Source organism: Takifugu rubripes, chromosome 3 (assembly GCF_901000725.2).
Source record: "Takifugu rubripes chromosome 3, fTakRub1.2, whole genome shotgun sequence".
Lineage (NCBI taxonomy): Eukaryota > Metazoa > Chordata > Actinopteri > Tetraodontiformes > Tetraodontidae > Takifugu > Takifugu rubripes.
In genome coordinates this window covers 1,103,707-1,131,543 of record NC_042287.1, presented here as the reverse complement: position 1 = coordinate 1,131,543, position 27,837 = coordinate 1,103,707, and the positions used below count along the sequence as shown (strand labels likewise).

The following is a 27,837-nucleotide window of genomic DNA, read 5'->3' as shown; positions in this document are numbered from 1 at the left end:
ATTAGAAAGTTTCTTTGCCGCGTTTGAAAGCGTGGACCGGAAGCCGTTTAGAGTTCTTTCCTTTTCCCGGAAGTCACGTAACTTCCTGTGACGCAGAGAAATTTTAAACTCTCGTCCTTCTCAGTGATGGCGGCTTCGTTCAGTTCTGTCCCCGAAAACTGTAACAACAAATGGTATTACACCCGGGCACAGATCGACAACAACCCGTCCCGGCGAGCTGGACTTGACCCGGACAAGGAGCTGTCCTACAGACAACAAGCAGCCAACCTGCTCCAGGACATGGGACAGCGGCTCAATGTGTATCTTTTGTCGGAGCGGACGGCTCGTGTCTCGGCTAGCCGATGGTAGCTCGTTAGCCAAGTTCAGGTGGTCCCGAAGCCGGTTCGGCTGAAAATGTGGCTCCGGTTTGGGACCACTCGTGTGTTTGTTTTAACATCGTTTGTCTTAATTCGCCTCATCTGCGTGTTTCATGCGCTCGTTTGTGTTTTCAGAGAAATGTTGTTAGCATGCAGGCTACATGCTAACGAGTGTATAAAGGCCTGCGTGATTAGCGGGCCTCCGGGACGTTAGCATTAGCATTGGCTTTCACAGTCGCTCAGATTCAAAAGTACAGACTGAAACTATCATCTAAAGTGTAATTATTTGGCGTGTTTTGTCCTTAGCCCTGTTATTGTAAGATGTAGCTCTTATCGAGCTATGGTGAGGTGACAGTGAGCCACAAATGCTAGGGTTTCTACCCCTAAGATGCAGAGCAGTCAGCTGGCTTGTCTTGATCTGCTTGTTGTATGTTCCTTTAACCATGCTCAATCAGGTCCCAGCTCACCATCAACACCGCTATCGTGTACATGCATCGGTTCTACATGGTCCAGTCCTTCACAAGGTTCCACAGGAATGTAAGTCGTCCTTCCTGACGCCTTCACGCCAGCCTGCCCTTCAGCTCCTGACCTCATGTGTGCGTCTCCGTCAGATCATTTCTCCCGCCGCGCTCTTTCTTGCTGCCAAAGTGGAGGAACAGCCCCGAAAACTGGAACATGTCATCAAGGTGGCCCATGCGTGTCTCAACCCTCAGGAGCCTTCTCCAGACATCCGCAGTGATGTGAGTGATTTTTTTTTTGTGGGGGGGGGGGGGGGGGTTATCCCTGCTTTGAGTTTATTTTAGCTGTTTATTTTCAACATAGGGTTGATGATTGTCTCCCACATATATTGCTAATTGTATCTCACAACGGCTAATGTAGACATTCAGCCATGTTGGCATTATGTCACCTGACTACTCTCCCTGTTCTAGGTTTGATATGTTGTATAGCGCACGGTGCTCCTCTGAGCCCTTTAAAGAGAAAACAACTAAAGGGTATCTTTTCCGAATCATTATGCTGCTACAAATGATCAGTGAAGTTACCCTTCATCTACATTCATGGTAACCTGTCCTCCAGGTTTTTCTGGTGTCATTGGGAATGGGTCGAGGGTCGTATCGCTGACCCGACATGGCTGTCAGGGTCTGGCAGGTCTCTGTAGGTAGCGCATTTTATGCTATTTTTACGACCTTGATGTCACAATTCCAACCCGATGGTTCTGAACCTCTGCTGATGCAGAGTTTGGGTTGTACCTCTCGTTTAGCCACCTCGTATCTGGTCAGTCCTGGATGATAAACGGTGAAATTGCCTAATCTCTTCTCACTTTTTACAGTTAACTAATAAAAGGGGCCCCTAGAACCTTTGTATTCATGCCGCGCGCCATTTGTCAAGTCGGAAATTCCGACTTCGGAGTCAGAACTTTATGATGGAACGCCCCAAAGTGGGAGAATCCAGTCAAGCGTCAGAATCGCACTCGTGGAGGTCGCCGGCTGGTTTTCTGACTTCGTAGCGCCGATACGTCGGCCATGACGTCGCTCCCAGGTCAAGGGGCTGAACAGCTGTGGAGCCTGAAGGAGGAAGGCTCCAGACCTGAAGGCTCCAGTCCTGAGCCCCATTCAGAACCTCTGGGATGTGCTGCAGAAGCGTTGCTGGGGGGAACTAATCCACGTGCTAATTGCTTTGGCCCGGATCGGCGGGGTCACGTCTAGCTTAAAAAGCTGCATCCAATGAGTTTCCTCCGTTATATTCCAGCATGAGGGTGTGTGTTTTGTGTTGTGTTGTGTACTGTTGTGTGCGTGCGTGCGTTTGAGTGGCCCGCTGTGACCGGTTCTGGAATTTTACTGCTCTGATGAGTTCATTACACCGTCACACAGTTGTATGGTGGCTATTTTCACAGGCCAGTCACTGGGAGCCCATTTGCTTTCGTGACAGCCAATCACAGCTTTTGGGTGACCCGGTCGCCTAGCAACAGGCTCCAGGGAGTTCCAAGGGAGAGGACTCTTTGTGAAGGCGGGCCCGGGGCTTTCTCGTTCCCCGTCAGTCAAATTCTGCGATTTTCTGCGCCAACGTTTGAAAGCCAGGATCTTGATTCCATCTCCATTCAGCATCGGTGTTCTGGTGACAGGTCCAGTCAGTCGCCATGATGCTGGTCGGGCGACGGCGTGGGTGAGCGCCTGCTCATGATGACGGGCTGATCTCAAAGGTGTCTTCAGAGAGGTCTCATGCTTACACAGAGCTGGAAGGTCGGAACCAAGTCCTGGTGGACCAGTGATGTCACTGACCGTGGGACACAGCCAGGAGGAGAACCCCGTGGTGGGCAACAGGCTGCTCCGGGGCAGGATGGGGGGGCTTCTTGGTCACCAATCCACTGACTTGTCCTGACTAGTGTTGAGCATGTGAGCCCGGTTCCTGACGCCACAACAAGCCCCCCTCCATTGTCTCTTTTCATTCCCACCACAGGGGGGCGCTGTGCCAAACACAACATTTATTGTGCTTCCACTTCACTGAGGAGCGTCTCCACCAGTCGGTAAAGTTCCTCTTCGGACTCGCGGCTGGTTTATCCGATGGTCAGAGAGGGTTGATGCTCATTTATTAGCGGGGTTGGTGAGGGAGGAGCCTGATCCGGATGTTCAAAGCAAACGTGCTTGGATTCAGGCGGACGCACACTTCCAGACATCTGGATTGGTTGTGCGTAGGCACCTTCCTCAAGTGTTCCTCTAATTGTTTCCTGACTTGCGGATGGTTAACGGGTCGGTTTTAGCCTTAGATGAGGCTCTCTGTGAGGGGCACTCACCTGTAGTCATACCTGTGCTCGCGTCCTCAGATGTACTGGTGTTGGGGAGGCCCGTTAGCCTCCCAGTGAGTAACTGCCTGTCCTCTCAACCTCAGGCCTACCTGCAACAAGCCCAAGACCTGGTCATTCTTGAGAGCATAATCCTCCAGACCTTGGGTAAGTTTGGGAGGAAGAGCCGCTCCATCATCTCCCTCCTGACTCACATGTGATTTGTAAAAATGATGCTAACTTGTTCAGTCCACAGTCCATTAGCAGCTAACCCAGCTGAGAAATGTGTGTGTTCTGTCACGATGATGATGATGGCTGTTGTGAGGGTCGGATCCTGTTGCTACCTTCACGTCTGCCTCACTAGAACAGAATTCTGGATTCCAGCGGGTTTCTCCTGAAGCCCGCTGGAAGCGCCCCAGCTGTGTGAAGGAGCTGAAGTGGTTGATCAAACCTCCTCTTGTATTGCAGCTTTCGAAATCACCATCGACCATCCGCACACCCACGTGGTGAAGTGCACCCAGCTGGTCCGAGGTGAGCACCTAGTTCTTCTCTGGTGTTTCTGTGCATCACTGCCTCTGGATTTACCTGTGTGGGTGTGTTGTTGTTGTTGTTGTTGCAGCCAGTAAAGACCTGGCCCAAACGTCCTACTTTATGGCCACCAACAGGTAAATGAGTGTCTTGATTCTGTGGGTTTAACCGTCGTCAGCGGTGACGGGAAGCTGTGGAACTGATTCCTTTATGAGTGATTCGTCAGCTGCTGCGTAAACATTCAGCTTTGTTGTGTGTGTGTGTGTGTGTGTGTGTGAGAATCACCGCTATTAACGGTTGCTGCTCCGGGGTTGACCCGCTACAGCTACTGACCTTTGAGTTTGACCCCCGCCTCTCTCGTCTCTGTCTCCCCCTGTTCCAGTCTGCACCTGACCACCTTCTGCCTGCAGTACAGCCCCCCCGTCGTGGCCTGTGTTTGCATCCATCTCGCCTGCAAATGGTCCAACTGGGAGATCCCGGTGTCCACCGACGGCAAGCACTGGTGGGAGTACGTGGACCCCACGGTGACGCTGGAGCTGCTGGACGGTACGTGTCACGGCTGGGTCGCCCTCCCTCCCCCCCTCCAGGGGACAGAGTTAAGACTTTGTGTGGTGATTTCAGAGCTCACGCACGAGTTCCTGCAGATCCTGGAGAAGACGCCCAGTCGACTGAAGCGGATCCGCAACTGGAAGGTTTGTGTGTGCAGATTTCAGCCGCCACGTTGCTGCTCCGGGGTTGACCCGCTACAGCTACTGACCTTTGAGTTTGACCCCCGCCTCTCTCGTGTTCCAGGCCGGAGGCCAAACACCCAAAGCCAAGCCCAAACTGCAGGAGGACGGCGATCAGAGGGACACCATGATGAACATGATCTCCATGGCGTCCTCGGAGAGCACGGTGGCGGGCCTGATGAGTCTGTCGGTGCCGGCGTCCGCCGCGCTCATGGACGACAAGGAGCAGGTCGCGTCCGGCAGCGCGGCGACCTGGTCGGGAAAAGGCATTCCTGAGGCGCAGCAGAGCAACAGCGAGGTCCACACCCCGGCCAAGGTGTCGCTGAGCGAGTACCGGGCCAAGAACGCCGACGTGCTGGCCGCCCAGAAGAGGAAGCTGGAGAACATGGAGGCCAGCGTGAAGAGGGACTACGCCAACGCCGCCCAGGCTCTCATCGGGCAGCAGCAGAGGAAGCAGCAGCATCACCAGCACCCGGCCGCCACCTACTCCGATATCTCCAGCCCGTCGCCCATCATCCTGAAGATCCCGCTGGAGAAGGAGAAACACGACAGGAGCGCTCTGAAGATGCGGTTCCCTGTCGCCGGAGGAGGGGGCGGTAGCGGGCACGGCGCCCGGGGCCAGGACCCCGACATCAAGGTCCGCATCAGAGTGCCTGAAAAGCAGAGGGGGGGCGCAGGGGAGGAGGGCAAGAGCCGGGACAAGCACAGAGAGCGCTCAAACCATCACCACCACCACCACCACCACCACCACTCCTCCAGCAGCTCCTCGCTCTCCTCCTCCTCACACAAACACTCCTCAGGCTCCGCAGCCGCCACAGGAAGTAGCAAAAAAGTCTCCGCCGACTTCTCCAGAACCGGTTCTTCCTCCTCGTCCACCTCACGCAAGAGGGCGCACCCGCAGGACCCGGCTGCCCCCGGCCCCCACCCCCCCTCCAAGCTGGGCAAGTCCTCCAGAAACCCGTACCAGCTCACGTCGCTGTCCTCGGGCCAGACCCTGGGCCACGCCTCAGACCTCCTGCCCCCCCAGGGTGTCCCACACCACCAGGGGGGCTACACGCACAGCAAGGGCGACAAGCTGGACACTAATGGTCACGGAGGGGGGGGCAGCTCCCAGTCCAATGAGTACCAGGACACCTTTGAAATGCTGAACTCGCTCCTGAGCGCTCAGGGTGTCCAGCCGGCGCAGCCGTCCGTCTTTGACTACAGAACCCAGTACGGGGAGTACCGGTACAGCGGGGGGCCCCGAGCCGGCAACCCCAGACCCCCGCCCCTGCCTTCAGAACCACCCCCACCTTTGCCGCCACTACCAAAATGATTTCCTGACTTTACAGCGTGGTTGACGGCAGAATGTACAGGTCTGGTTTTTATATTTAAGAGGGTGGCTGCCCCCGCCCCTACCATCCGGCCAGCCCCCCCCCCGCGGGTCCATTTTTTTCCTAATGTTTTTACAGTCTGTTATTTATTGAGAGCTTTTTTACTCTTTGCGTGCAGGAGGGTGGTTTTGAGAGTGCATGTCTCCAGAGCACCGATCAGTGTTTTTCTTCTCCAGCAGCCATAAACCTGAAGAACATGAAGCCTCTGCCCTCTGACACCTGTACAGTGAATCGGTGAACACCTGAAATATCTTTGTTTTGGCATTTTAAAACAAAAAAATGGGGGGGAAAAAACACAGATGTATTATTGGAAACTTGTTTTAGTGCTGCAGTCATTGTTTTAAATGGTTGTAAATGATCCTGGTTACACTAAAGAAGACGCCGAACATGTGACGAGGTTCAGGAGTCCACAACATCCAGTCAAAGCAGGCATCTGTCTCTGGTGGTGGTCGTTGATACTGTGACTGCCCCCTCCCCACCACACCCCCACACCCCATCGTTCTACCTGCAGGGCAGATCTGGACTCTGCTGTGGAAAACCCTCAGTCTGGGAATGCTCACTGCTAAATTGTAGGAAAAATGTTTTCCCTCGTCTTTCAGCCAAAACTGAGCGACAAACATGAAACTCAGAATTTTTATTCTATTTAATAGTTTTGTTTTTATAAGTTTGGAAAATAAAAAGTCTTATGATTTGAAATTTGCACATTTGCGGAGTTTAGACTGGAGGGTTTGGAATTCTGTGGAAATGCATTTAAAGGACTTCAACAGGGACACATTTTGTTACATTTGGCACTAATGATGTGTGAAATAAGCTATCTGCTTTAGATGCAGGAACACAGCAGACTGTAGAACACGCTCTCCTCCCAGGCTGCAGAGCTTTGAAAACATGAACTGTCCATTATTAAAGAGTCTGAACGCCACACGAGAGACAGGTGGAAACATTCACAAACACACATACACACACGCCAACAATGCAACGTTTGTTCATGTCGTTTCCGTGTCACTCAGGTCTGGAAATGAAATGTGTTTTCATCTGGAAATTCTATGTCTACACTGTTCTTTTGATATGTGACTTGTTTATTCTACGTCAAAGTCAATAAATATTTTAAGAAAATGGCATCTGTGGATGTGATTAATCACTCAGGGTGCTTTTTTTGCGCATCAGAGCAGAAGCATCTGATTTTGTTTGTTACCTCCTTTTCACCTGTCTTTGCACAACAGCAGGCGTTTCACTGGCCACTGCGTCAAAAATGCCACTGGCGTGTTTTTATTTGACGGTACTACAGGCGACCGACAGGGGGCGGCCGCGAACCGGTTGGTCGACGCGACAGCAGAAGAAGTCGCGCTAGCAGCACAGGCAGCGGCCGCTCGGTACCAGCGGTGATCCGGAAGACGAGCAGGTGATCAGCCTAAAGCAAAGCCGCCTTCATCGCCTGGATTCGAAGCAACTTGACGACGGAGAGGAAGAGTTGTCGCGGTACCCGCAGGTTCGTAAGACCGCTTCCTTTGGCCGTAAACCCGAGCGTTAGCTTGTTCGCGTCAGCGCGCGTTAGCATGAGCTAACGCAAGATGGCGCCTGGGTTAGAACGGATGACGCAGTAAAGAGGCGGGCAGACGCTCCAAACAGCGTCCGATTCTTCCAGGAGAAACAAAGGTGGTTGTTGTTGTTGTTGTTAATAAACGCACACTTGTCTGAACAGTCACACTTTATTGAGCACAACTGCAGGCGACGTGTTCGATGTTGACGGTCGCTAACATAAGGCGTGTTTGAGCAACGCGACGCCCGAACGCCCGTCCGGGTTTTCTACCTGAACACGAAGGTGTGTCGGTGCTTCTCTTGGATCTGCGCCCTCCCGCTTTAGGTCCAAGGGTACCGAAGAAATGCTGAAAATGCAGCTGCGTCACAGAACTTGGTTACACGCAAAATGACGTATTTCGACCCCCTAATTGAACACGTGACTAGAACCTTTGCTCTCCCTGGGCTTTATTCTGTGTCCTTTCCTCTGGTTCTGATTCTTGCAGCTCCACTTCTCCGACGGACGATGAACCGGATCAGAATCCACGTGTTGCCCTCCAGTCGGACTCGCGTTGCCCAGACGCTTCGCCCCGAGGAGCCCCAGACGTGTGCGTTTGCCCAGAGACCCTGCTCTCTGCCCCGGCTGGACGGCCTGGAGTTCTGCATCAAACACATCCTGGAGGACAAAACCGCCCCGTTCAAGCAGTGCAATTACGTCTCCACCAAGAACGGCAAACGCTGCCCTAATGCCTCCCCCAAGGGCGACAGGAAAGACGGGTGGGTTTAAGATGCGCCCTGAGACGAGGTGTACGGTGGGCAAGATGCTGATGTGTGAATTCTGCTCTCCAGAGTCACATTCTGCGCAGAGCACGCTCGCAGGAATGCCATGGCGCTGCGTGCACAGATGAGGAAGCAGCTGTGCAGCCCCTCCCCCGAGACGCTTCTGTCTCAGCTCAGCGGGTACAGCCGTCCCGAGGCCCTCGCCCTGGACGGAGGCCATTCCGAGTCCACCCGTGCCCTCGGTGAGCGCCGCAGGTAAAGACGTCGATCCGAAAGATTCCGGGTCTTAACCTGGTGTTTGTGTGGAGCAGAGGAGGACAGTCTGAGCGAGGAGGAGCAGGGCCCCCTCCTGCTGGACCAGACGTGGCGGGGAGACCCGGAGAGTGAGGCAGACAGCATCGACAGCGACCACGAGGACCCCTTAAAGTAGGCTGGACCTCCCGTCTGTCCCCGTGCTGCTGTGTTCTGGTTCTCTCTGGGACCAGAGTGGACCAGCATGGGAAGATGATCAAACTAGGCTGTTGCTAGGGCCTGTCTGTTCTCTGGGGGGGCATTCTGGGCCTCTGCAGGTCCTGCTGGCCGTCTGTATACGTCTGAATGCAGGTGTGTGTCTGAGCTGGTTGTCACGGTGACCTGTCCCTCTCCCAAGACACGCAGGTGTCTACACAGCAGAGGAGGTGGCGCTGATCACCAGAGAGAAGCTGATCCGGCTGCAGTCGCTCTACATCGACCAGTTCAAGCGGCTGCAGCACCTGCTGAAGGAGAAGAAGAGGAGGTACCTGCACAGCAGGAAGGTGGAGCATGAGTCTCTGGGTAAGGACGTGGACCTCCGGGCTCGCCTGTTCCGCCACGGTCCTCGCCATCGCAACTTTTTGTCTCCACACCAGGGAGCAGCCTGCTCACGGGACCAGAAGGTCTGTCCATGAAGGAGAGGGAGAACCTAAAGAAGCTCAAAGCCCTGCGGCGGTACCGGCGCCGCTACGGCGTGGAGGCGCTGCTGCACCGGCAGCTGAGGAGCAGGAGGCAGGCGGTGACGGAAGGCGCCACGCAGGTGCGACGACATCAGGTTACCTCACAGACAGCAGCTGGTTCTGACGCTAGACGTTTAGCTCGTTGACTCGGGTCAACACCGCCTCCTCCTTCTGTCGCAGCCCCACTCCAGAACGGCGTCCGAGAAGTGCAGCTCTCTGGTGGAGGGGGGCCGCTGCACCAACCCCTGCCTGCCGCTGGCTCGCCACTGCCTCTCACGTATCCTCTGACCCGGGTCGGTCTTTGTGTCCCAGCGTCCTCCCCGGGACGCCTCCCTTGGCCCCGATCAAGACCAGCTGCTTTTGGTAGCTGCTGGTTTCAAAGGGAGCCCACAGCAGCTCCTCCCTGTGGTCTGTGGACTTGCCCCCTGTCGTCCCGGGGCTGGTCTATTCAGTTGGAAGGAACAAGGTTGACCTGTTTTAACCCCAGCAGTTGGACCGCGTCCAACCTGAGCTGGGAACTGTTCTGATGGTATCCAGTTGGGTGCGGTTGTCTTTAACCTCCAGATCTCAGACATCTACCAGGACGGCAGCCAGGTGCTCTTCAAAGCCTGTCCGGGCACGCAGGGCGTGCCGTGCAAGCGCACCGTGCACATGGGCCAGTCGGAAGACCCCCGCTGCCCCATCCACCTCATCCTGCCACCCCCGATGTTCCAGCCGGAGATGGAGGCGCCCCTCCCGGAGACGCTGGGGGCCACCAGCAGAGACATGTACCTGAGTGCTGCAGAGCTGCAGCCCACGGAGAACCTGCCCCTGGAGTTCAGTGATGTACGTACACCCCCACACCCCCGGTGGCGGATCCTCACGCCGCCTCCCCGCTTTGCTCCGACGGGTCTGATCTTCCGTGTTTGGGTTTTATTGTTTTAGATCTCAGTTCTGGTTCTGGTTTACCATCTTTAGGCGAGGCAGCCGAGGGCCACGCGTTAGAATCAGCTGCCACGTCCAGTGTCAGGGCCTTAACCCGGACTTCCTGTTAGCAGGAAGCTAACAAAGCTAAAGTTTCCTCCTCATCTGACGTTCCAAACATAAAGACAGGAAGTGGCTTCTTCGTCTAAGCTGCAGCCACTTCCTGAGCTCCTCGATTAGACACCTGTGAGGAACAGTCGGATCGGGTCAGGACCGAGCTCTCATGACACCTCTGTGCTCCAGGACCTGGATGTGGAGGGGGACGGCATGCAGGGCCCCCCGTCCCCTCTGCAGTTTGACACGGCCCTGGCGCTGGAGGACCAGACCATCAGAGCCATCGCCGAGGCCCCCATGGACATACTGACGGCAGAACACCCCGACCACCTGGACCTGGACTCCTCGGGACAGGATGCGTCCGAGAGAGACGTGGAGCCCATCACGGAGGACCAGGTTAAAGCTCGCTTGGGTCAGGGTAGCTTAGCGATGGTGGCGTCCAGTCTTCATTAGCATTAAGCTAACTGGGATCAGTAGATTAGTTCTTTTATAAACTGGAGATTACGATAAACCCCGCAGCAACTCACCTGTGTCAGCAGGTAAATCCTCTCTCTGTGGCTCACAGGTGGAGTCGCGGGTGGGTGGAGGTGAGGAGGAGGCCGCCGGAGCGGGACAGAGCCCAGGAGCCGCCCTTGGATCCAGATGAGCGTCCAGCTGCAGGACCTTCCTGCTCCTTATTTATTTCCTCTGACCTTATGTTTCCTTCCACAATAAAGTCTTTTGTTGGACCCGTGTTGGTATTTGTGAGCTGTGCGAAAGGCACCAGTGAAACCAGTTTGGGACGGGCTTAGTGGAGCAAACTGGGGCGGTAATGAGATTTCATACAATGACATCACTTTTCCTGAACCCGAACAGCACCGAGGCTGCTGGCAGGAGGCGGCGGCACAATGAGCCCCGCACGCACCCGCTAACGGCCGCTTTTCCGCCCAGAACCACCGCGATGCGCGTCTCCTGAGGTGAGTGGACCAACGGTACGACCGTCGAGGGCTTCTGGCTCGCCCGGACCTTCGGCGGAGCGCGGTCCGGTTCTGGCGCCGCTCACTGACCGAGCGTCGCCGGCGCGGTGAAGCTAACGGTGGCTAACTGGTTGCTGGACGGCGTCGGCCGTGTTTTTATCACCCCCTGGCAGCCGAACACCGCCGGCCCGGCCGGATGGGTTCTGCCGTCGGTGCCGGTTTCTGGGTTTTGAGGAGCAGAGCCACCGTTAAAATGAGGCTTTTCTCTGTTTGCGTCGCATCGGTGGCGGGGAGCTAGCACGGAGGCAGCGGCGGCGCAGTGGGCGCCTGTTTGCGGGTGTAAACCTGAGCCGAGACCCGCATTAATAACGGTGCTTTTCCAACACGCGCAGCATTAAATGGCTGCTCCATTTCAGCATCCTCACGGACATTAGAAGCCTTACGGACGGCTCATCCCGTCTGCGGAACCAACCAGCTCCACTAGAACTAGGAGAGGAGCGGGCTAAATGATCCCTTTAAACAGATGGAGCTGGCGGAGAGGTTCCTCAGCCCCATCCAGGTTCCACAAGTCTCGATGTTCTCGGGTTGGTGCTCCATCACTGTTGAGAGGAAGCAGAACTTTAAACCGCTCCATGTGTTGGAGAGATTGGATTCTGATCCCCGGGCCGGCAAAGGTCTCCCTTTTACTCAGGTTGGACAACAATAATGTTCTCCAGAAGGGTTCTTCTGGAGCTGCTGCCTGCTTGGGCTGTGGTTTTGTTGTGTTCATGGTTGCTAAGGGAGAGGTTCCCCTCCAGATGGATGATGGGTGGATGGATGATGGGAACATATCGACCTTCATTGTCTGTTGTCAACGGAAACCATAAATCCTGCTGTGTTAAGGCTTGCAGAACAAAACAATGGACCAAAGCTTGTTGGGAGCATCTCCAGCTTCCACCTCTGGTCTGCTCAGGTCCTGTTTCTGTGCTGTTCCTCACTAATCTAGTAGGTTTTAGGAGACCTTCCCTCCTCCAGTTATCTGTAGGTGGTCCTGGCCTGCTCTGTGGTGTTCCTCCTGGCTCTCACCTGGTTCCTATGCTGTTTGTTGTGTGTTTGAGTCTCAGTTTATTTAAAACTGCTGCTATCTCTCAGATAAACAGTGTTGACAGAGGAGAACCTGGTCCCAGCAGCAGAACCTCATGCATTGTTGATGGTTTGGCTGTGACAACAGTCATCTGACCCGAGGCTTGGTGGTCTCCAGGGTGAGGACCCCACCAGACATGGTGAGACCTCACGCTGGTGAGACAGGCTGGATGATTCATTATTTTGGTCTGTCGGAACCTTGTTGAGAAATATCCCATCCTGGACCAGGAGGACAGTCAGTGGACCGAGCCGGGCCGGGAGCTGGTCTCAGTGCTCAAGGCTGGTCCTTCACAAACGCGGCTGCGTGACATCATGAAAGCAGCCGGAGAACCGGCGGTATCTCGCTGCGCCGCCCGCCTCTAATCGCTCCCAGATGTTCTGCTGCACACAGACGCCACCCTGGGCTCCGACCGGGCTGCTCACAGGAAGCTCCGCTGCACCGACTGGTTCACTGAACTGCTCCGACTTGTCAGAGGTCTAATTGGCCGCTGCAGTCGGGAATAAGAGAGCTGGAATTAGAACTTTAATGCTCCATTTGAGACGAGCACTTAGCACAGCACCAACTCGCTAACAGCCGCAACAGGAAGTGAAAGAGACAGAGTTTCTGTGGCTCAGGAGAACCAGGAACTGGAGTTTGTGAGCTCTCAGTCTGAACAATAGATGTAAAGGTTGTCGGATCAGAAGCTTCACCAGGGTCTTTGGGCTGCTGTTGAACATCTTCATAGGCTTCCTCACAACCATTATCCTGCTGACTGGTGCTCTGTCCCAGCATAACCAGTCATTTACCCTCTCTGTCCCAGCATAACCAGTCATTAACCCTCTCTGTCCCAGTATAACCAGTCATTTATCCCCTCTGTCCCAGTATAACCAGTCACTTACCCTCTCTGTCCCAGTATAACCAGTCATTTACCCTCTCTGTCCCAGTATAACCAGTCATTTATCCTCTCTGTTCCAGGATAACCAGTCAGATACTCGCTGTCCCAGTATAACCAGTCAGTTACCCTCTCTGTCCCAGTATAACCAGTCATTTATCCTCTCTGTTCCAGTATAACCAGTCATTTATCCTCTCTGTCCCAGTATAACCAGTCAGTTACCCTCTCTGTCCCAGTATAACCAGTCATTTATCCTCTCTGTTCCAGTATAACCAGTCATTTATCCTCTCTGTCCCAGTATAACCAGTCAGTTACCCTCTCTGTCCCAGTATAACCAGTCATTTATCCTCTCTGTCCCAGTATAACCAGTCATTTACCCTCTCTGTTCCAGTATAACCAGTCAGTTACCCTCTCTGTCCCAGTATAACCAGTCATTTATCCTCTCTGTTCCAGTATAACCAGTCATTTACCCTCTCTGTTCCAGTATAACCAGTCATTTAACCCCTCTGTCCCAGTATAACCAGTCATTTATCCTCTCTGTCCCAGTATAACCAGTCAATTACCCTCTCTGTCCTAGTATAACCAGTCATTTACCCTCTCTGTCCCAGTATAACCAGTCAGTTAACCTCTCTGTTCCAGTATAACCAGTCATTTAACCCCTCTGTCCCTGTATAACCAGTCATTTATCCTCTCTGTTCCAGTATAACCAGTCATTTATCCTCTCTGTCCCAGTATAACCAGTCATTTATCCTCTCTGTCCCAGTATAACCAGTCATTTATCCTCTCTGTCCCAGTATAACCAGTCAGTTACCCTCTCTGTCCCAGTATAACCAGTCATTTATCCTCTCTGTCCCAGTATAACCAGTCATTTACCCTCTCTGTTCCAGTATAACCAGTCAGTTACCCTCTCTGTCCCAGTATAACCAGTCATTTATCCTCTCTGTTCCAGTATAACCAGTCATTTACCCTCTCTGTTCCAGTATAACCAGTCATTTAACCCCTCTGTCCCAGTATAACCAGTCATTTATCCTCTCTGTCCCAGTATAACCAGTCAATTACCCTCTCTGTCCTAGTATAACCAGTCATTTACCCTCTCTGTCCCAGTATAACCAGTCAGTTAACCTCTCTGTTCCAGTATAACCAGTCATTTAACCCCTCTGTCCCTGTATAACCAGTCATTTATCCTCTCTGTTCCAGTATAACCAGTCATTTATCCTCTCTGTCCCAGTATAACCAGTCAGTTACCCTCTCTGTCCCAGTATAACCAGTCATTTACCCTCTCTGTCCCAGTATAACCACTCAGATACTCTCTCTGTCCCAGTATAATGAGTCAGATACCCTCTCTGTCCCAATATAACCAGTCATTTATCCTCTCTGTTCCAGTATAACCAGTCATTTATCCTCTCTGTCCCAGTATAACCAGTCATTTATCCTCTCTGTCCCAGTATAACCAGTCATTTATCCTCTCTGTCCCAGTATAATCAGTCATTTAGCCTCTCTGCCCCAGTATAACCAGTCTTCTACCCTCTGTCACAGTATAACCAGTCATTTACCCTTTCTGTCACAGTATAACCAGTGTGTTCTTCCCCTCTGTCCCAGTATAACCAGTCATCTAATCCCTCTGTCCCTGTATAACCAGTCATTTATCCTCTCTGTCCCAGTATAACCAGTGTGTTCTTCCCCTCTGTCCCAGTATAATCAGTCATTGACCCTTTCTCTCCCAGTATAACCAGTCTTTTACCCTCTCTGTCCCAGTATAACCAGCTCCACCTACACCAACAGTGTTGTTGAGACTCCATATTGAAGTCATCAGTCAGGCTCCTCTTTGGAACAGGAAGTGCTTGAGTGTTTGAGGTTCCCTGGCAGATGTGTCAAGGGTCAGAGGTCAGGGGTCAGAGGTTCTGCTTCTCATCCAGGTTCTGTGTGACTGGAGGAACTCTTGAATCATGAAGGACAGAATGCTGAGTCAGGTCTGGACCATCACAGTTGCCTTTGATCCAACACTGATCAATAATGTCGTCAGGTCTCCCGGTTCCGGTCTGCTCATTGGTCTTGGATCAACTGCTTTTTCCTTGTTCTGGGTCATGACAATGGTCCCTGATCTCAACCAAGGTTCTGTTCTCCAGTTCTCCTGGCTCTGGCTGACACGCTCGGGAGGTCTGATGGGCCAGGAGGTGGTTGTGAGTCAGGATCAGGTTCTAAATATGACACAATGCAGCAGCAGACTGGAGACCCCCACCCCCCCCACCAGAGGAGCAAATATGGGCCGGGTGGTTCTCATTAGCGGAACATACTCTGAATATTTTCACATCTGGGGCTCTGATGGTTTAGATGGGGCTGAGTCCCGTTTAAAACTGAGAACAAGCTGGATCTGGATCGGAACCAGGTCCAGCTGGAGCCAGGCCCAGTGGGGGGGCCTGAGAGTCACCGCTGTAGCAGCGTGGAGCGGCTCATTAAACCGTCTGGGCCTGAGTGGGGGTTTGTTCCCCAGCCGCTGATTTACAGCCCTCATTCAGAGGTTCCCTGGAGGTTCCTCACAGAACACCGGACCATCTGCTGGAGGACCACCGCAGGCTGGTGCTGTTCTGCTGATCCAGACGTGTCCGTCAGTGACACTTCCTGGTCCGCGCTGTGGAATTCAGGTCATGTGATCAGCAGGTCTTCTAACGTCTCTCCAGCCACGTGAGCCGGTGCTGCTCGGTGCTCAGGGAAGGTTGTTGGGGAAGGGCAGGTCCAGGTCCAGGTCCAGGTCCAGGTCCGGTCCAATCCTCTTGCACGCTCCCGTCCTTCATCTGGCCTCTCCTCCTCTTCCTCCCACCCCCATGTGACGGAGACACACAGGAGACCTGTCTGAGACCGTGTCCCGGCTCGTCAGTGCCGAACCGGGTCAAACACGTGTTTGTCTTTATTGAATTAGCCGTGTTTTCTTGCTCCCGCCGTTGTTGCCGTGGCAGCCGCTGGTGTTGTCATCCACTAGTGTGTCTGGTATGTCTGGTGCTGATGTGGCTTCGTTAGCGAGGACCAGCGTGAGTCACCGCAGTTGAAAATCTGCACAACCAACAACCGGGTGAAGACACCCAACTTATTTTCCCTAAAAGTGTCCAAGTTCTTGTGGTTCCCCCCACACTCCAACATGCGTCGCCTGTCCTGAACGGGGTAACTTTGCCCGCAGTGTCACTCTGATGCTGACAGATGCTGGAGCAGCAAGGCATCATGGGGAAAGTGACAGCTCAGCGATCGGGACAATAGCTGAGAGTGTTTTCATGCTCAATAAACCCCAAATAAAAGCCCAAAACGGCTGTTCGCGCCCCCTGGTGGCCGCGCGGTGCTCTGCATGTCCCCATGAACGAGCCAAGCTGATCTGGGAGCAGCCGCAGCTGAGAAAGGAACAGTGTGTTGAGACTGTGGAGGGCCGATCAGGTGGAGGTGACTGTCCTCCCTCAGGACAGCTCGTCCTTTGTCCTCTGTGTTGAGTATCCTCTCTGCTCCTTTGTCCTCCATGCTGCAGCCCCCCCCCCCCCTTCCCCAACCCGTTGCTGGTTTTTACGGCTGGCGCCGGCAGCTGCAGGGTTAACGCTGAGCAGCAGCAGTAGGAGGAGCAGGAGGTGGGGGCTGGTCCACAGCTGTTGTAGTAGGCAGGCTGTAGCCACACTCGTCCCTGGAACAATGGGAGACACGGCGTCTTCAGCAGATCGCTCGGTGACGCAGTGCAAACGCAGCCCGCTGTAGCTGCGCAGGAAACCGGCTTCCTTCAGGGGCTGCGGCGCTGGACGGGAATGTGAGGCCACGTCCTGCGCCGGGCATGCTGGGAGGAGAGCTGGAGGTGCTGACGGGGTGACTGAAAGGAGGTGAGCGGCGTCCAGAGGGACGTGGGGGGGGGGCAGTGTTGACATGAGTGGACCCTCAGTGATTGTTCAGGTTAGCATTAGCATCTGATGAGTGACTTCTGGCTGCAGCTGTGTGTGTGTGTGTGTGTATGTGTTAACATCCCACCTTTCAACCCTTTTTTGGGTTGAAAGGTGTGGTCCTCCATCCCCTCCCCCTCCACGTTTTACTGGGGTCTCATTGGTCCTCCTGGGGCCTGGTTTCTCTGTTTCTGGTTCAGGTTTTTGTGTTGACACCCATGTAGATCCCAGCGGTCACGTGACGATGCTCATGTGTGGGGTGATTGATTAGTTAAAAGGCTCGGTGGGTCAGTAGTTGTGTGAAAACCTGTCCCGGTCCGGGGGACCGGAGGGTGTTCTGTGATGGAGACCATGAGGGGAAATGATTGAAGTCCAGAGTTCTGCAGGACTCCGGTTTCTGAACGGTTTCCTGATGGAGCAGAACTCCAGACAGCAACTCCAGCGTCGGCAGAACCATCGCCGCCGTGATCTGTCCCGGTTCCTGCTCTAAGCCCCGCTGAGGGGATCACGGCGCCAGGACCAGGTGCTCATGCTGCAGGAGCCGGCGGTCCAGATTGAGCAGACAGATGCTCCTGGGCTCTAATCCCATTTCGGATTGAGGAGACGCGCTGCAGACGCCTCGTCCCACTTTATCTGACAGGGAATCCCACACTTCAGAGCTGCTGCTGAATTATTCATCTTCTCCGCTCTCAGTGGGGGGGGGGAGGGGTTCTCATGGTGTTGGCATGGCGGTCTGTTCCTGCTCCTCACCAAATACCCCTGTCGCCACCACCTCCACGGTGATGAGGCCAGGTGCATTGTGGGTGTTTGGGGGTCTAACGAGGGGGTGGAACAGGAAGTAGACCTGAGGAAGGTGAAGGCAGCTGTGGTTGTTGCTGGTTATTTTTAGCCTACTTCCTCTTCTTCTTCTGCTGCTGCTGCTGTGCTTTGATGACATCTCTGTGTGTCCATCGCCTTCGGTCCTCCTGCTCTTTGATGGGCGGCATTGATCCCCCTCCCATTAGATCCAGTGGATCCACGAGCAGCGCTGTCAGTCAGAGCTGGCGTTCTTCCTGGAAACGGGCAGATCCCGTTTCACTCTCGGCCACTTTCTCTTCTCAGTATTGAACGTTTCCCAGAACGTGGCTGAGCTGTGATCAACGGTCTTTGATGACCCCCCCCCCCCCATGGCTTTCTTCTCTCTGACAGCTTACTGCTTTGCTCTTTCATCATCTTCACCGTGGCAGGCCGAGGTCGAATATTGACGTTTTTAGTCATGACTCGGCAGACGTGAGCGTGTCTTTGTTGGCCAGCTCCTGATTGGACCAGAACCAGTAACATTGAGGACATTGAGGACATATTGACGGCTGATGGTTGATGGTTTTAAAGTTCCTAAAAATATCCTTAAGGAACGTCAGAGTTTTTATGGAAATCTGCTCCAGAATCATGGGATTTCACTGCGGTTCTAGATGAGAACAATGTCTGACGAGACGGAACAGCGCGTGTGCGGCGAAGACTTCGGCTCGGAGGAGGAAGCAGACGCGGAGTCCTACCTGGAGGACAACAGCAGCGACCTGATGGACCGACTGAGGGAGCTGGAGGTCAGCACACACACTTATGCACCATCCATGTGGTTAGAGATGAAACAGGAAGTGGGATGACAGGGTTTCCTGCCGTTTCAGGCAGAAAACTCTGCTCTGCTGTTGGCCAACGAGAGTCAGAGAGAAGCTTACGAGAGATGTTTGGATGAGGTGAGTTGCTCTCCTGAAGAAGAGGGTTTGGTTCTGTGGTCTGGTGTCACATGTCCGCTCCTCTCCCCTCAGGTCGCCAATCATGTGGTCCAGGCTTTGCTCAACCAAAAGGTGAGTCTTCACTTCTGCTGGTTAGCATGTCTGAGCTAGCTGTAGCTAACCGGGGATGTGCCTGCTTTGATTGTGATGTGATTGGCCAGGACCTGAGGGAGGAGTGCATCAAGCTGAAGATGTTGGTGTTTGACCTGGAGAGGCAGAACCGGGCCCTCTGTGAGCTGTTCCAGCAGAAGCTGCCCAACCAGCCCGCTGCTCACTTGCAGGTAGCTTCATCTGAGCTTAAAGCTGGAGGATCTTCAGCGGAGGGGTTTGTACTGTCCCGCCTGCCCCGTGACATTGCTGTTCTCCCGGTTCTCCAGGTGCAGACGGGACCGCTCCCAGAGTTCAACGCACAGCTGCACAATGACTCTGCTAAGCTGGTAGAACCTGCACAGACTGAAGCACAAACCAAGGTGGTATCCACTTCCTGCGGCAGGCTCTGCAGGTCTGACCTAGTCCATGTGCTGATGGAGATCTCTGTCTGCCCTCAGGGGAACGGTTTCCGCACACAGCACTCCTCCCCGGGCCCCCGTGGACCCGCGGCATCCATGGAGGCCCTCTCTCCGTTCTTCAAGAAGAAGGCGCACATCCTAGAGGTCCTTCGAAAGATGGAGGAGACGGACCCCCTGAAGTTCCACCCGTCCACAACCAGCTTGTCCTTCTGCGACTACAGCCAAGTGCTGATGTCCACCGAGGCCGTGTTGGCCACCGCGGATCCGCTCCAGCTCCAGTGCAAAGCCCACCATGCGCACTGCCACTGTTCCTGCTCCGATAGCGACGCCCGCCAGCACGTGAACGGTGAAGGTGTGGTACAGTGCGAGGGAGGGAACAGCTGCTGTCTGCACTGCAAAAGGAGCACAGAGGGTCCCACCAAGCCCTGCAACCACGCCTGCAGTCCCTCCAAAGCCAAGACGGCGGCCCATGTGGGTCCTACAGCTGCGACAGTCAGGACCGCGGAGTCAAAAGCGTGCAGCAAGAGCGAGGCCGCCCAGCCACCGGCGGGCGCCAGCATCCGCTCTTCAGCCACAGAAGGAGCCAGTCAGAGCCTGGAGGGGGTGCAGCTGGAGCAGGAGGACTCTGAGGCCGCTGCTGAGGAGCTCACTGGTTTCTACCCGACCTCCCACGTTTCCCACTGTGACATGGAGGCGGCTGATGTCACTCATAACGGTTTATCCGGCGACCCCTCAGCCATCGCTGACCCGGGCGTCGTGGATCAGGAAGCTTCCTCCGTGAGAGCCGGCGCTTCTGTCAGCCCGAGCTCGTCCTGCCTGAGTGACGTGAAGGCCGCCGCCATCAACTCCCCGTCCAAGCTGCTCAAGTTTTTGAAGATCCCTTCAATAGGCGACAAGTCCCCAGCTTCGACTCCTGCTGTCCGTCTGAGCCCCCAACTCACGCGCAGCTCCAGAATCCCCTGTCGCACAAACAACTACGAGGTGTACCACTCCCCTGTCCCCACACGCAGAGCTACCACCACCGAGAGGTGCAGGCAGCCTCCCCCGCCGCCCGCCAGGTCCGAGTCCTACCCCGCCACACACTCGGCCCCAACCTCCCCTCCACAGCCAGGAGACGTCTGCTCATCGCCCGCCAACGACACAAACGACAGCAGTCTTTCTGCTTCAAAAGGTATTGTTAGTTCTAAGGTGGCCACTTCCTCCTCGTCACCCAAAGTGTCCCCGAGGGTCCCTCATTATGAAAACGTCTGTATTATGTCTACCAGCTCCAGAGAAGAGGAACTGAGCCAGAGCTTGGAAAAAAGAACCACACTTCCAGCCCAGTCAAAGGCCAATGTTGGGGAGAGGAAACTGGTGAAGTCCCTGCCAGAGAACGTCCTCAACCCCCCTCCTCAACAAAAGCAGTCCTCCTCATCGTCTTCAGAATCCAGCTCAGATGAGGAGGAGGAGGAGGAGGAGGAGGAGGATTCAGACAGTCCCGTGTGGGTGAACCAACACAGTCCTCCCAATGCTGCCCTCAGCAGCTCTCAGTCCAGAGTGAGCTACTTGCAGCCCGAAGATAAACAAGATCGCGGACCTGAACCCGCCCAGCTGGCGCCTTCAGCGAGAAAGCCGGACTCCTCTTCCATCCCTAAGCGGCCCGCTGCTGCTGGAGTCCGGAGCCAGGTGGATTCCAGTCACCACGCCTTCAAAGATCGGCTAGCTGCGCTGGGAAAGCTGAGAAGTTCTGAGGAGCTACCGGTTGGTCTCAGACCAGTTGACCCGCTAAATGAGGGTTCCGCAGCAGAGAAGCCCCCAGAGCTCCATAAGGAGGAACAGAGACATTTGAAATACAGTGACGCTTTGGACAGTAAACCCAAAGGAAGCGGTCTGAGGTATCCGGGGGCTTCGCAGCCCTACGAACAGGCTGGGAAATGTCAGGCGCCTGGGCCGCCTGCAGTCAAACAAGAGCTGTGTGTGAAGGCCGAAGGCTCCAAGAGCAAGTTTGGGCTGCCGTCCCCGAGTGCAGATGCTCCACAGGTACTGCGCAGCAACATCAAGTGTCCCGGCTCCCTGAATCTGGCCTACAACCTGAAACCAGGTGTTGGTCCTCACAATACCAACAGCCCAAACAAAATCCCCCCCAAATCCCCATCCAAACCCTGCCAGGGTCCCTCCGTGCACAGAGGGGCGAAGCCCTCAGAGGCCCCACGCTACTCCTCCAAATCGGAAGAGCGGGCAAAGATCGTCGGGAAAGGACGGAAGAACCCGGCGTATGGAGACAGCCTCCCGCCGCCGCCTCCAAGGCCTCCGTCGTCTGAAGCAGAGAAGCCGCTGCAGCCGGTGCCCGGCCTGCAGTCGGCCATCGAGCAGAAGGTGATGAAAGGCATCGAAGAGAACGTGCTGAAGCTGCAGGAGCAGGACCGAGGGGGCCAGAGCGCCGAGGTCAAGCAGAAGACCTCCAATGGCATCGCCAGCTGGTTCGGCCTGAAGAAGAGCAAGCTGCCCGCGCTCAGCCGCAAAACGGAGGCGGCCAAAGGCAAGGACGACAAGAAGGAGTGGAAGATCAACATTCCCTCGGTGGGTCGGGACTCCGCCAAGATGGCCGGCAGGTGCAAGGAAGGGGTGGAGGGGCTGAACATCTCCACCCTGATGGAGAAGGCCGAAGGTCTGAGGAGGGCCCTGGAGGAGGAGCGGGCATATGTGGAGCGTTCCGGCAGGGGTCACTCCTGCGAGGTGGTGATGGACCAGGCTCAGGGACAGCTGGCGGTCATGTACAGAGGAGCTCGCTCAGACAACTTCATGCAGCAGCTGCTCAACAGGTGAGAACCTACAGGTGCTTCCTGGACTTTGAGCTGATCGGCACTCTGGTCTGGCTTCCATGGTGAGCTTGTCTTTGGTGCCTGCAGAGTGGACGGGAAGGACGTGGTCAGCGTTCCGCAGCGCCGCCTCTCCTTCGACTGCAAGACCTCCAAGCCCATGTTCAGCCTGCACAGTGACATCATCGGCCACGGCAGCGGCGGCGAGGACGTGGAGAAGGTGAGTCGGACACCGTCACATCTACGCCCCAACTGGCCGGTTTTATCCTGGCGGGAGCTACGTTTACCCAGATTCTCGTCCTGCAGGGATCCGAGCGGATCAGCAAGATCACGTCGGATGAGAACCTGGCGGATTCCGTTCACGCCCAGCACTTCACAGGTGATCAACGACTCTGAGGGCTCCGGCAGCCGCCCCTCCCTGAAGGATGAGGCGCGCCGAGCTTCTACACAAACATCTGGCGTCATTAGCGTCTGGCGTCATTAGCATGGCAACGAAAATAACGAGCTGTAGCTCTGATAGCAGATCAAAGTGGAATAAGGAGGCCACGCCTCCAGGGAGCTGCAGAGGCCATAAATGATTTAACGAGTCATGCGTTATTAATTAGATTCTTCTTTCTGTGTGAAATCTGTCATCGATTGGAGGAGACGGCGGCTCGGTGGGAGAAAAGTGTCCGCCGCCGTGACTCCGAGGGCAGAAAGTGTTGACTCTCTGTGTCCAACTGTCCTCCTCAGGTTCTGGAGCGTCCACCTACACCCTGGATAGTGGGATCGGAACCTTCCCTTTACCAGACTGCAGCGGTGGAGCGGCGGGGCGGGGCCTGTCCAAGACCAGGGCCGACCACCGCTCGACAAGTTCCCCGGGTCGGGCCAGCCGCCGGGCACGCACGCTGGACCGAGAGCTGACCTCCCAGGACGAGAGCTTCGTGTCCCACAAACAGCTGGGTCCCCCGCTCCAGTACGGGTCTGTGCTGGAAGGACGGACCTCGGCCGGCGTGCTCCACGAAGGTGACCCCAAAGTTCCGCAGCGCTGTCCCAGCTGGTGATGTGCAGCGATGACAATGTCTCCCATGTCTCCGCGTGTAGACAAAGACGCTCATGGGTCCAACGTGTTTACGCCTCGTTCCAAGACGTGGACGTTCCCCAATCTGAAGACCCCGGCGGGCCCTGCGGAGGTCTACCTGGCCGTGGAAGAGGAGGAGGAAGAGGAGGTGTCGTTCGGGTCGGCGTTCAGAGGGGTGAGCGTCCAAACACCCTCCTGTTACATAAACCCACATTGTGTCTTCATCATTAATGTAGCAGCTACAGATTAAAGATTCAGCTCCAGTCTCTAACCCACTTGGTTACATAAGGCAAGTCACATGACCACCACCCCCACCCCCACCTCTATTCTTCCTCTCAGAGCCTGAAGGCAGGTGGTCCTTCCTCCAGCCGGGTGGTGGATCCAGGCAGCCTGCCCATCCCAGCTCAGGCTGGCGGGAGCCGCAGGGGGAAGACTCGTGGTCCCAGCGTTCCGGAAATGAGTCGGGAGGCGGGGCTTGAACTGCTCAGGGAGCGCCCGGAGGAAGCCCTCTCCCCAAGTCGACCTCAAGTCCTGGAGACCCCCGAGTCCCTCAGTGACTCGCTGTACGACAGCCTGTCGTCCTGTGGCAGCCAGGGCTGAGCGGACCACGCCTGATCTCTCCATCCTCTGCTGTGACTGGAAAGGTGGAACGAAAGACTTCTCAGGGTTTCCGATCCACGGCGAAGCCAAACGCCACCCAGTGGTCACCTGTGGACTGACGCAGTGTATAGGACGACAAGATGCATGGCCAAGCTAAAGATTAGCACACTTCCTCATCTTCTCGTTTCAGCACATGGTGTATAAAGTGAATGTTCATGTGACTCTTCATCACAGGTCCAAGTGTAGAATCGTTTGGTTTTCAGCCACCACGCGTTAAAGGTAATATATACCAGCAATAATGACACGAGAGAAAAGCCGACATCATTCGGCTGCTATGTATTATTTATTTATTTGAACCCTTTTTGTGAAACCTGCCGTCTCTTCACTCAGTAGAACGCGCTCATATCTGTTGCTGTTCATTCTCTAGCCAGTAGGGGTCGTTTTTCAACTTTCTAATTAAAAGCTTTTCATTTAACGTGCCGAGCTGGTCGTTTCCTCCGGCCCCCAAAATGCTCCAGTTAGTCCGTCCAGAGTTGTGAAGTGCTTCCTGTACTGACCACTTTAACCCCCCCCCCCCCCCCCCCCGGATAAATGGTAGCCGTCATGAAGGCGAGACAATCTGATCAACACATTTATTTCAGCAAATGTATCAAATTGTTCAGGTTTACATCAAATTAATTCTTTAACATTCGACAGGTGCAGGACACCAGAAGTGGGGGTGGGGGTGGACACACAGCTGTGTTCACAATCAGTTACACCCGTCGACACACTCCGCTAAACCCACGAGACGAGCATGGAGCGTCAGAGAAAAAAGGAAATGCATAAATAAACCAGCGTTTGGCCAACTTACTAATCGCACCACTACAAAGACACGACTAAATCCATCAGTATGCAGATCAATGACTTCAAATCAAAGAGCAGGGGGGGGGGCGGGCAGGTGATCACATGACCCACCCAAGAGCTGGTCAGAATTTATGGCACTATAGTGCTCCTTCAAAAGTTGGCATTGCCCCCTACAGGCCAGCGGGCTTCCTGCAGCATCATTCACATCAGGGCTGTAGGGGAGGGGGCGCGCCACATTTTAACTGATTAGAAAACTAAAGTTCAATAATGAAACCACAGAGTTAATAAATGAAGACAGGAAGTGAAAAAGCACCAAGGCCTTGTCTGACACCCTCCACCTCTACTTCTTTTCCTTCTTCTTATCCTGGGGAAAAAACAAAACAAGGTGATTGATTTTGTTTAAGGAAACTCCAACACGATGGATACTGTGGGGGAGAAGGGGAGGGGGGTACCTTGTCGTTCATGGCCAGGATGACCATCAGCTTCCTGAAGATGGCGACAAAGTCCAGGAAGAGTTCCACACAGTGCCTTCACACACAAGCGTCACATGTTGGTGCCCAGTCACAGGTTATATTCCAACAATTCTTCTAACACAGAGGTTGCTAGGCAACAGGGGGCACCACACACTCTGCACACTGCTGGGACAGGCGTAGACACAGGGGGACGGGAGCAGGACATGGGAGTCACTCGGTCCAGATGGAACTGAACACGACTGTCCCGAGACCACCTGCGCTGTAGCTGCTGCGTCACCATGGCAACGGTGAGGACCCCCATCAGCTGTTGTGACTGCTCTCCTGGCGTCCCCCACACACCTCTGCAAGCCCAACAGGAGCAGGAGACTCACTCACCACACGTAGTCCTTGTCCCCGTTCTCGGCTTTTTCGATGATGAGCTGAGTGTCGAAGAGGACGAAGCCGCACATAATGAGCAGCCCCACGTACATGTTGGCCTGGAAGGACACGCGTGTCACGTCACATTTCCTCACACACGGGCGTCACATCATAAGCCGAGCGGTACCTTGAAGAGCACAACGGAGCCCAAGAAGATGTTGAAGAGGGACAGGAGGAGCAGCAGCGAGAGGGCAGACATCAGGGTACCTGCACAGAACAATGACTCAGCATTATTCAGCCGAGACATGCTGACCCGCCGCCGACCCTCTGACCCTCACCTCCCAGGAACAGGTAGCTCCTGCGTTTAGCGTACAGAGCGCTGAGAGTGAAGCAGATGAAGATCACCGAGGTTCCCATGAAGGCCGTGATGATGATGCTGAGGAGACAGCCACAGTCACACGCGGCTCCGCTCTGCTCCCGCCCTTCGCTGCCGGCGTCACTTACCTGGGATTGACAGCAATGACAAAGTCCAGAGTGGGGCCCAGACCCAGACCTGAATGGGGCATCAGAAGGAGTTAAGAGCAGCGCGACAACCACAGTCTCCACGTTAGCCGTGATCGTGCTCGCGTACCTGTGAGGAAGGCGAAGCCAGCCAGGATGGCCATTCTCTTCCGCTCCGACTCGGGGCTGTGAGGCGTCATGCCGAGCCACACGATCATCGCCAGGGAGCCCAGGGCTGACAGAAGGCCCCCCTGACCACAAACAACATTACCCGTCTGACAGAATGTCCGCTTTCTAACAGCCAGTGACATGCAGCCAACGCCCACAGGGGGACGATCAGGGATGACTAGGATGGACCGTCCACTCAGGACAGGGGAGGAGCATTTTCAGCTCAAAAGAGCTTCATATGTCAGCCGCTCTGAGCTAGAATGACTTTAATGCTAATTAAGGCGTTAGCACAATGTTAACAAAAGAGGCTCCTTTACCTGAAAGAGGCGTGTAACGACATGGACGTAAGAGCCGGCGGCAGCCACGAGCATGCACGCCGCCAGGCTGGAGTACACGTTCTTCAGGTGCAGCTGAGTGGAGCGAGATCTGCAGCAGATTACACACAAGTGGAGGATGACGGACACACACGATACCAGATTACTGCAGATTACAGTGGGCTCACGTACATCTGGGAGAACTTGAAGAGAGCATCGATGTTGATGTTGCGGTCAAACACGTCCATGGTGGCAGCAGGTGAAGAATACCTGAAAAGGTCAAAGGTCACGTGTTCTCGCCAGGTTCCAACAGATGATAATCAGCAACGGTACAAAGTTCTGTGCTACACAACTATTAAGAGTTTAGTCCGTGGATGGAACTTCGTCTCTACCTGGTTAAATATCAACCAACCATGATGCGAACAGTTTTGACTGGCGCAGACATTGATTCGAACACGCGTTAAATAACACACTCCTTAAGGTGATAATATAACGTCGCGTCCTTTTTAGTAACTTTTGACAATCGCTAAAACGAACACAAGTGCGTCACTTTAGCCGTGAGTTCAATAAAACAAGGTCTTTAGATTAAATGCAGCTTTCGATTTCAACTCACACCTGCGAAACGAATTAAGTAGCTTTGCCATAACATGCTAGTTATTACCGGAGGCTAGTTGCTGACATTAACACATCCATAACCCGTTTAGCCAGTATTACCTCAGTTACCAGCAAATACGCTGAGCAGTCGAATACGAGTCCGTTAAGCTGACTATTTTTTAGCGGTCTTTTTCCTTTTCTGCTGCTAATATTACGGCCGTCGTCACGGGGATAAATAGTGAGCATAAGCTGTTAGCATGAAGTACCTACCTCCGCTGTTAGCTTCAGACTGACGACGCTCGAGATTCTGCTTCTTCTTCGTCTATTTCCTGCTCCGATTTCGACGTGTCAGGACCAGATCTGCACCCGGAACTAGCGGCTACGTGATGTTGCTCTTGCGCATGCGCCAACCGATTACACTTTTGTTTAAATGACGAGGCATGACGCTGAAAAGTTAGTCCATGCATTTGTTACTTCCAGGCTGGACTATTGTAAATCTTTATTATCATTGTGTCCAAACAACTCTTTAAGAAGCCTCCAGTTGATCCAAAATGCTGCAGCCAGAGTTCTGACAGGTATTGACAAAAGAGATCACATAACTCCTGTACTGGCGTCGCTTCATTGGCTGCCCGTTAAATTTAGAATAATTTTTTAAAACCCTTCTTTTGACCTACAAGGTCCTCAGAGGCCTAGCTCCATCCTACCTGGAGGAGCTAGTGATACCTTACCAGCCCAATAGACCGCTCTGCTCTCAGAATGCTGGTCTACTTGTGGTTCCCAGAGTTTCTAGGAGTAGAATGGGGGGCCGAGCATTTAGCTACCAGGCCCCCCTGCTATGGAACCAGCTCCCTGTCCAAGTACGGGAGGCTGACTCCACCGCTACTTTTAAGATTAGGCTTAAAACCTACCTCTTTGAAAAAGCTTATTGTTACTAATTCTGTAGTTCCAGTTA

General features: G+C 54.3%; 4 protein-coding genes across 9 annotated transcripts; 3 read left to right on the top strand and 1 right to left on the bottom strand.

Moving 5' to 3' along the window:
- Window positions 1-93: 93 nt before the first annotated feature.
- On the top strand, window positions 94-6,879 carry ccnt1 (cyclin T1). 3 transcript variants are annotated; one of them, XM_011619109.2, is made up of 9 exons: window positions 94-299; window positions 812-893; window positions 968-1,096; window positions 3,240-3,300; window positions 3,601-3,663; window positions 3,752-3,797; window positions 4,043-4,206; window positions 4,282-4,352; window positions 4,453-6,879. In XM_011619109.2, exons 1-9 carry the CDS (start codon window positions 127-129, stop codon window positions 5,701-5,703), a joined length of 2,040 nt encoding a protein of 679 aa, XP_011617411.2. In that variant the 5' UTR covers window positions 94-126; the 3' UTR covers window positions 5,704-6,879. The 3 variants fall into 3 exon arrangements, with proteins under 3 accessions (XP_011617411.2, XP_011617410.2, XP_029690251.1); XM_011619108.2 differs by having other exon boundaries at window positions 3,743-3,797; XM_029834391.1 differs by having other exon boundaries at window positions 3,734-3,797.
- Window positions 6,880-7,077: 198 nt separating this feature from the next.
- Window positions 7,078-10,772, top strand: kansl2 (KAT8 regulatory NSL complex subunit 2). Of its 2 annotated transcripts, none has more exons than XM_003977880.3 (10): window positions 7,078-7,247; window positions 7,783-8,053; window positions 8,126-8,298; window positions 8,368-8,482; window positions 8,706-8,869; window positions 8,944-9,122; window positions 9,208-9,304; window positions 9,599-9,852; window positions 10,234-10,440; window positions 10,610-10,772. In XM_003977880.3, the coding sequence occupies exons 2-10, from the start codon at window positions 7,803-7,805 to the stop codon at window positions 10,688-10,690; spliced, it is 1,521 nt and encodes a 506-aa protein (XP_003977929.1). In that variant the 5' UTR covers window positions 7,078-7,247; window positions 7,783-7,802; the 3' UTR covers window positions 10,691-10,772. The 2 variants fall into 2 exon arrangements, with proteins under 2 accessions (XP_003977929.1, XP_011617408.1); XM_011619106.2 differs by having other exon boundaries at window positions 7,079-7,247; window positions 8,944-9,107.
- Window positions 10,773-10,868: 96 nt separating this feature from the next.
- nckap5l (NCK-associated protein 5-like) lies at window positions 10,869-24,115 on the top strand. 2 transcript variants are annotated; one of them, XM_011619107.2, is made up of 12 exons: window positions 10,869-11,000; window positions 18,348-18,479; window positions 18,561-18,629; window positions 18,702-18,740; window positions 18,830-18,949; window positions 19,046-19,138; window positions 19,217-21,978; window positions 22,066-22,195; window positions 22,282-22,354; window positions 22,708-22,980; window positions 23,059-23,210; window positions 23,375-24,115. In XM_011619107.2, the coding sequence occupies exons 2-12, from the start codon at window positions 18,348-18,350 to the stop codon at window positions 23,633-23,635; spliced, it is 4,104 nt and encodes a 1,367-aa protein (XP_011617409.2). In that variant the 5' UTR covers window positions 10,869-11,000; the 3' UTR covers window positions 23,636-24,115. The 2 variants fall into 2 exon arrangements, with proteins under 2 accessions (XP_011617409.2, XP_029690202.1); XM_029834342.1 differs by lacking the exon at window positions 10,869-11,000 and adding an exon at window positions 14,683-16,842.
- A 137-nt stretch (window positions 24,116-24,252) lies between these two features.
- tegt (testis enhanced gene transcript (BAX inhibitor 1)) lies at window positions 24,253-27,279 on the bottom strand. Of its 2 annotated transcripts, none has more exons than XM_011619103.2 (10): window positions 27,156-27,279; window positions 26,484-26,561; window positions 26,295-26,403; window positions 25,940-26,060; window positions 25,813-25,861; window positions 25,647-25,744; window positions 25,496-25,575; window positions 25,327-25,427; window positions 24,931-25,006; window positions 24,253-24,842 (listed from the first exon to the last, which is right to left on the bottom strand). In XM_011619103.2, exons 2-10 carry the CDS (start codon window positions 26,537-26,539, stop codon window positions 24,819-24,821), a joined length of 714 nt encoding a protein of 237 aa, XP_011617405.1. In that variant the 5' UTR covers window positions 26,540-26,561; window positions 27,156-27,279; the 3' UTR covers window positions 24,253-24,818. The 2 variants fall into 2 exon arrangements, with proteins under 2 accessions (XP_011617405.1, XP_011617406.1); XM_011619104.2 differs by lacking the exon at window positions 27,156-27,279 and adding an exon at window positions 27,006-27,149.
- Window positions 27,280-27,837: the final 558 nt, after the last annotated feature.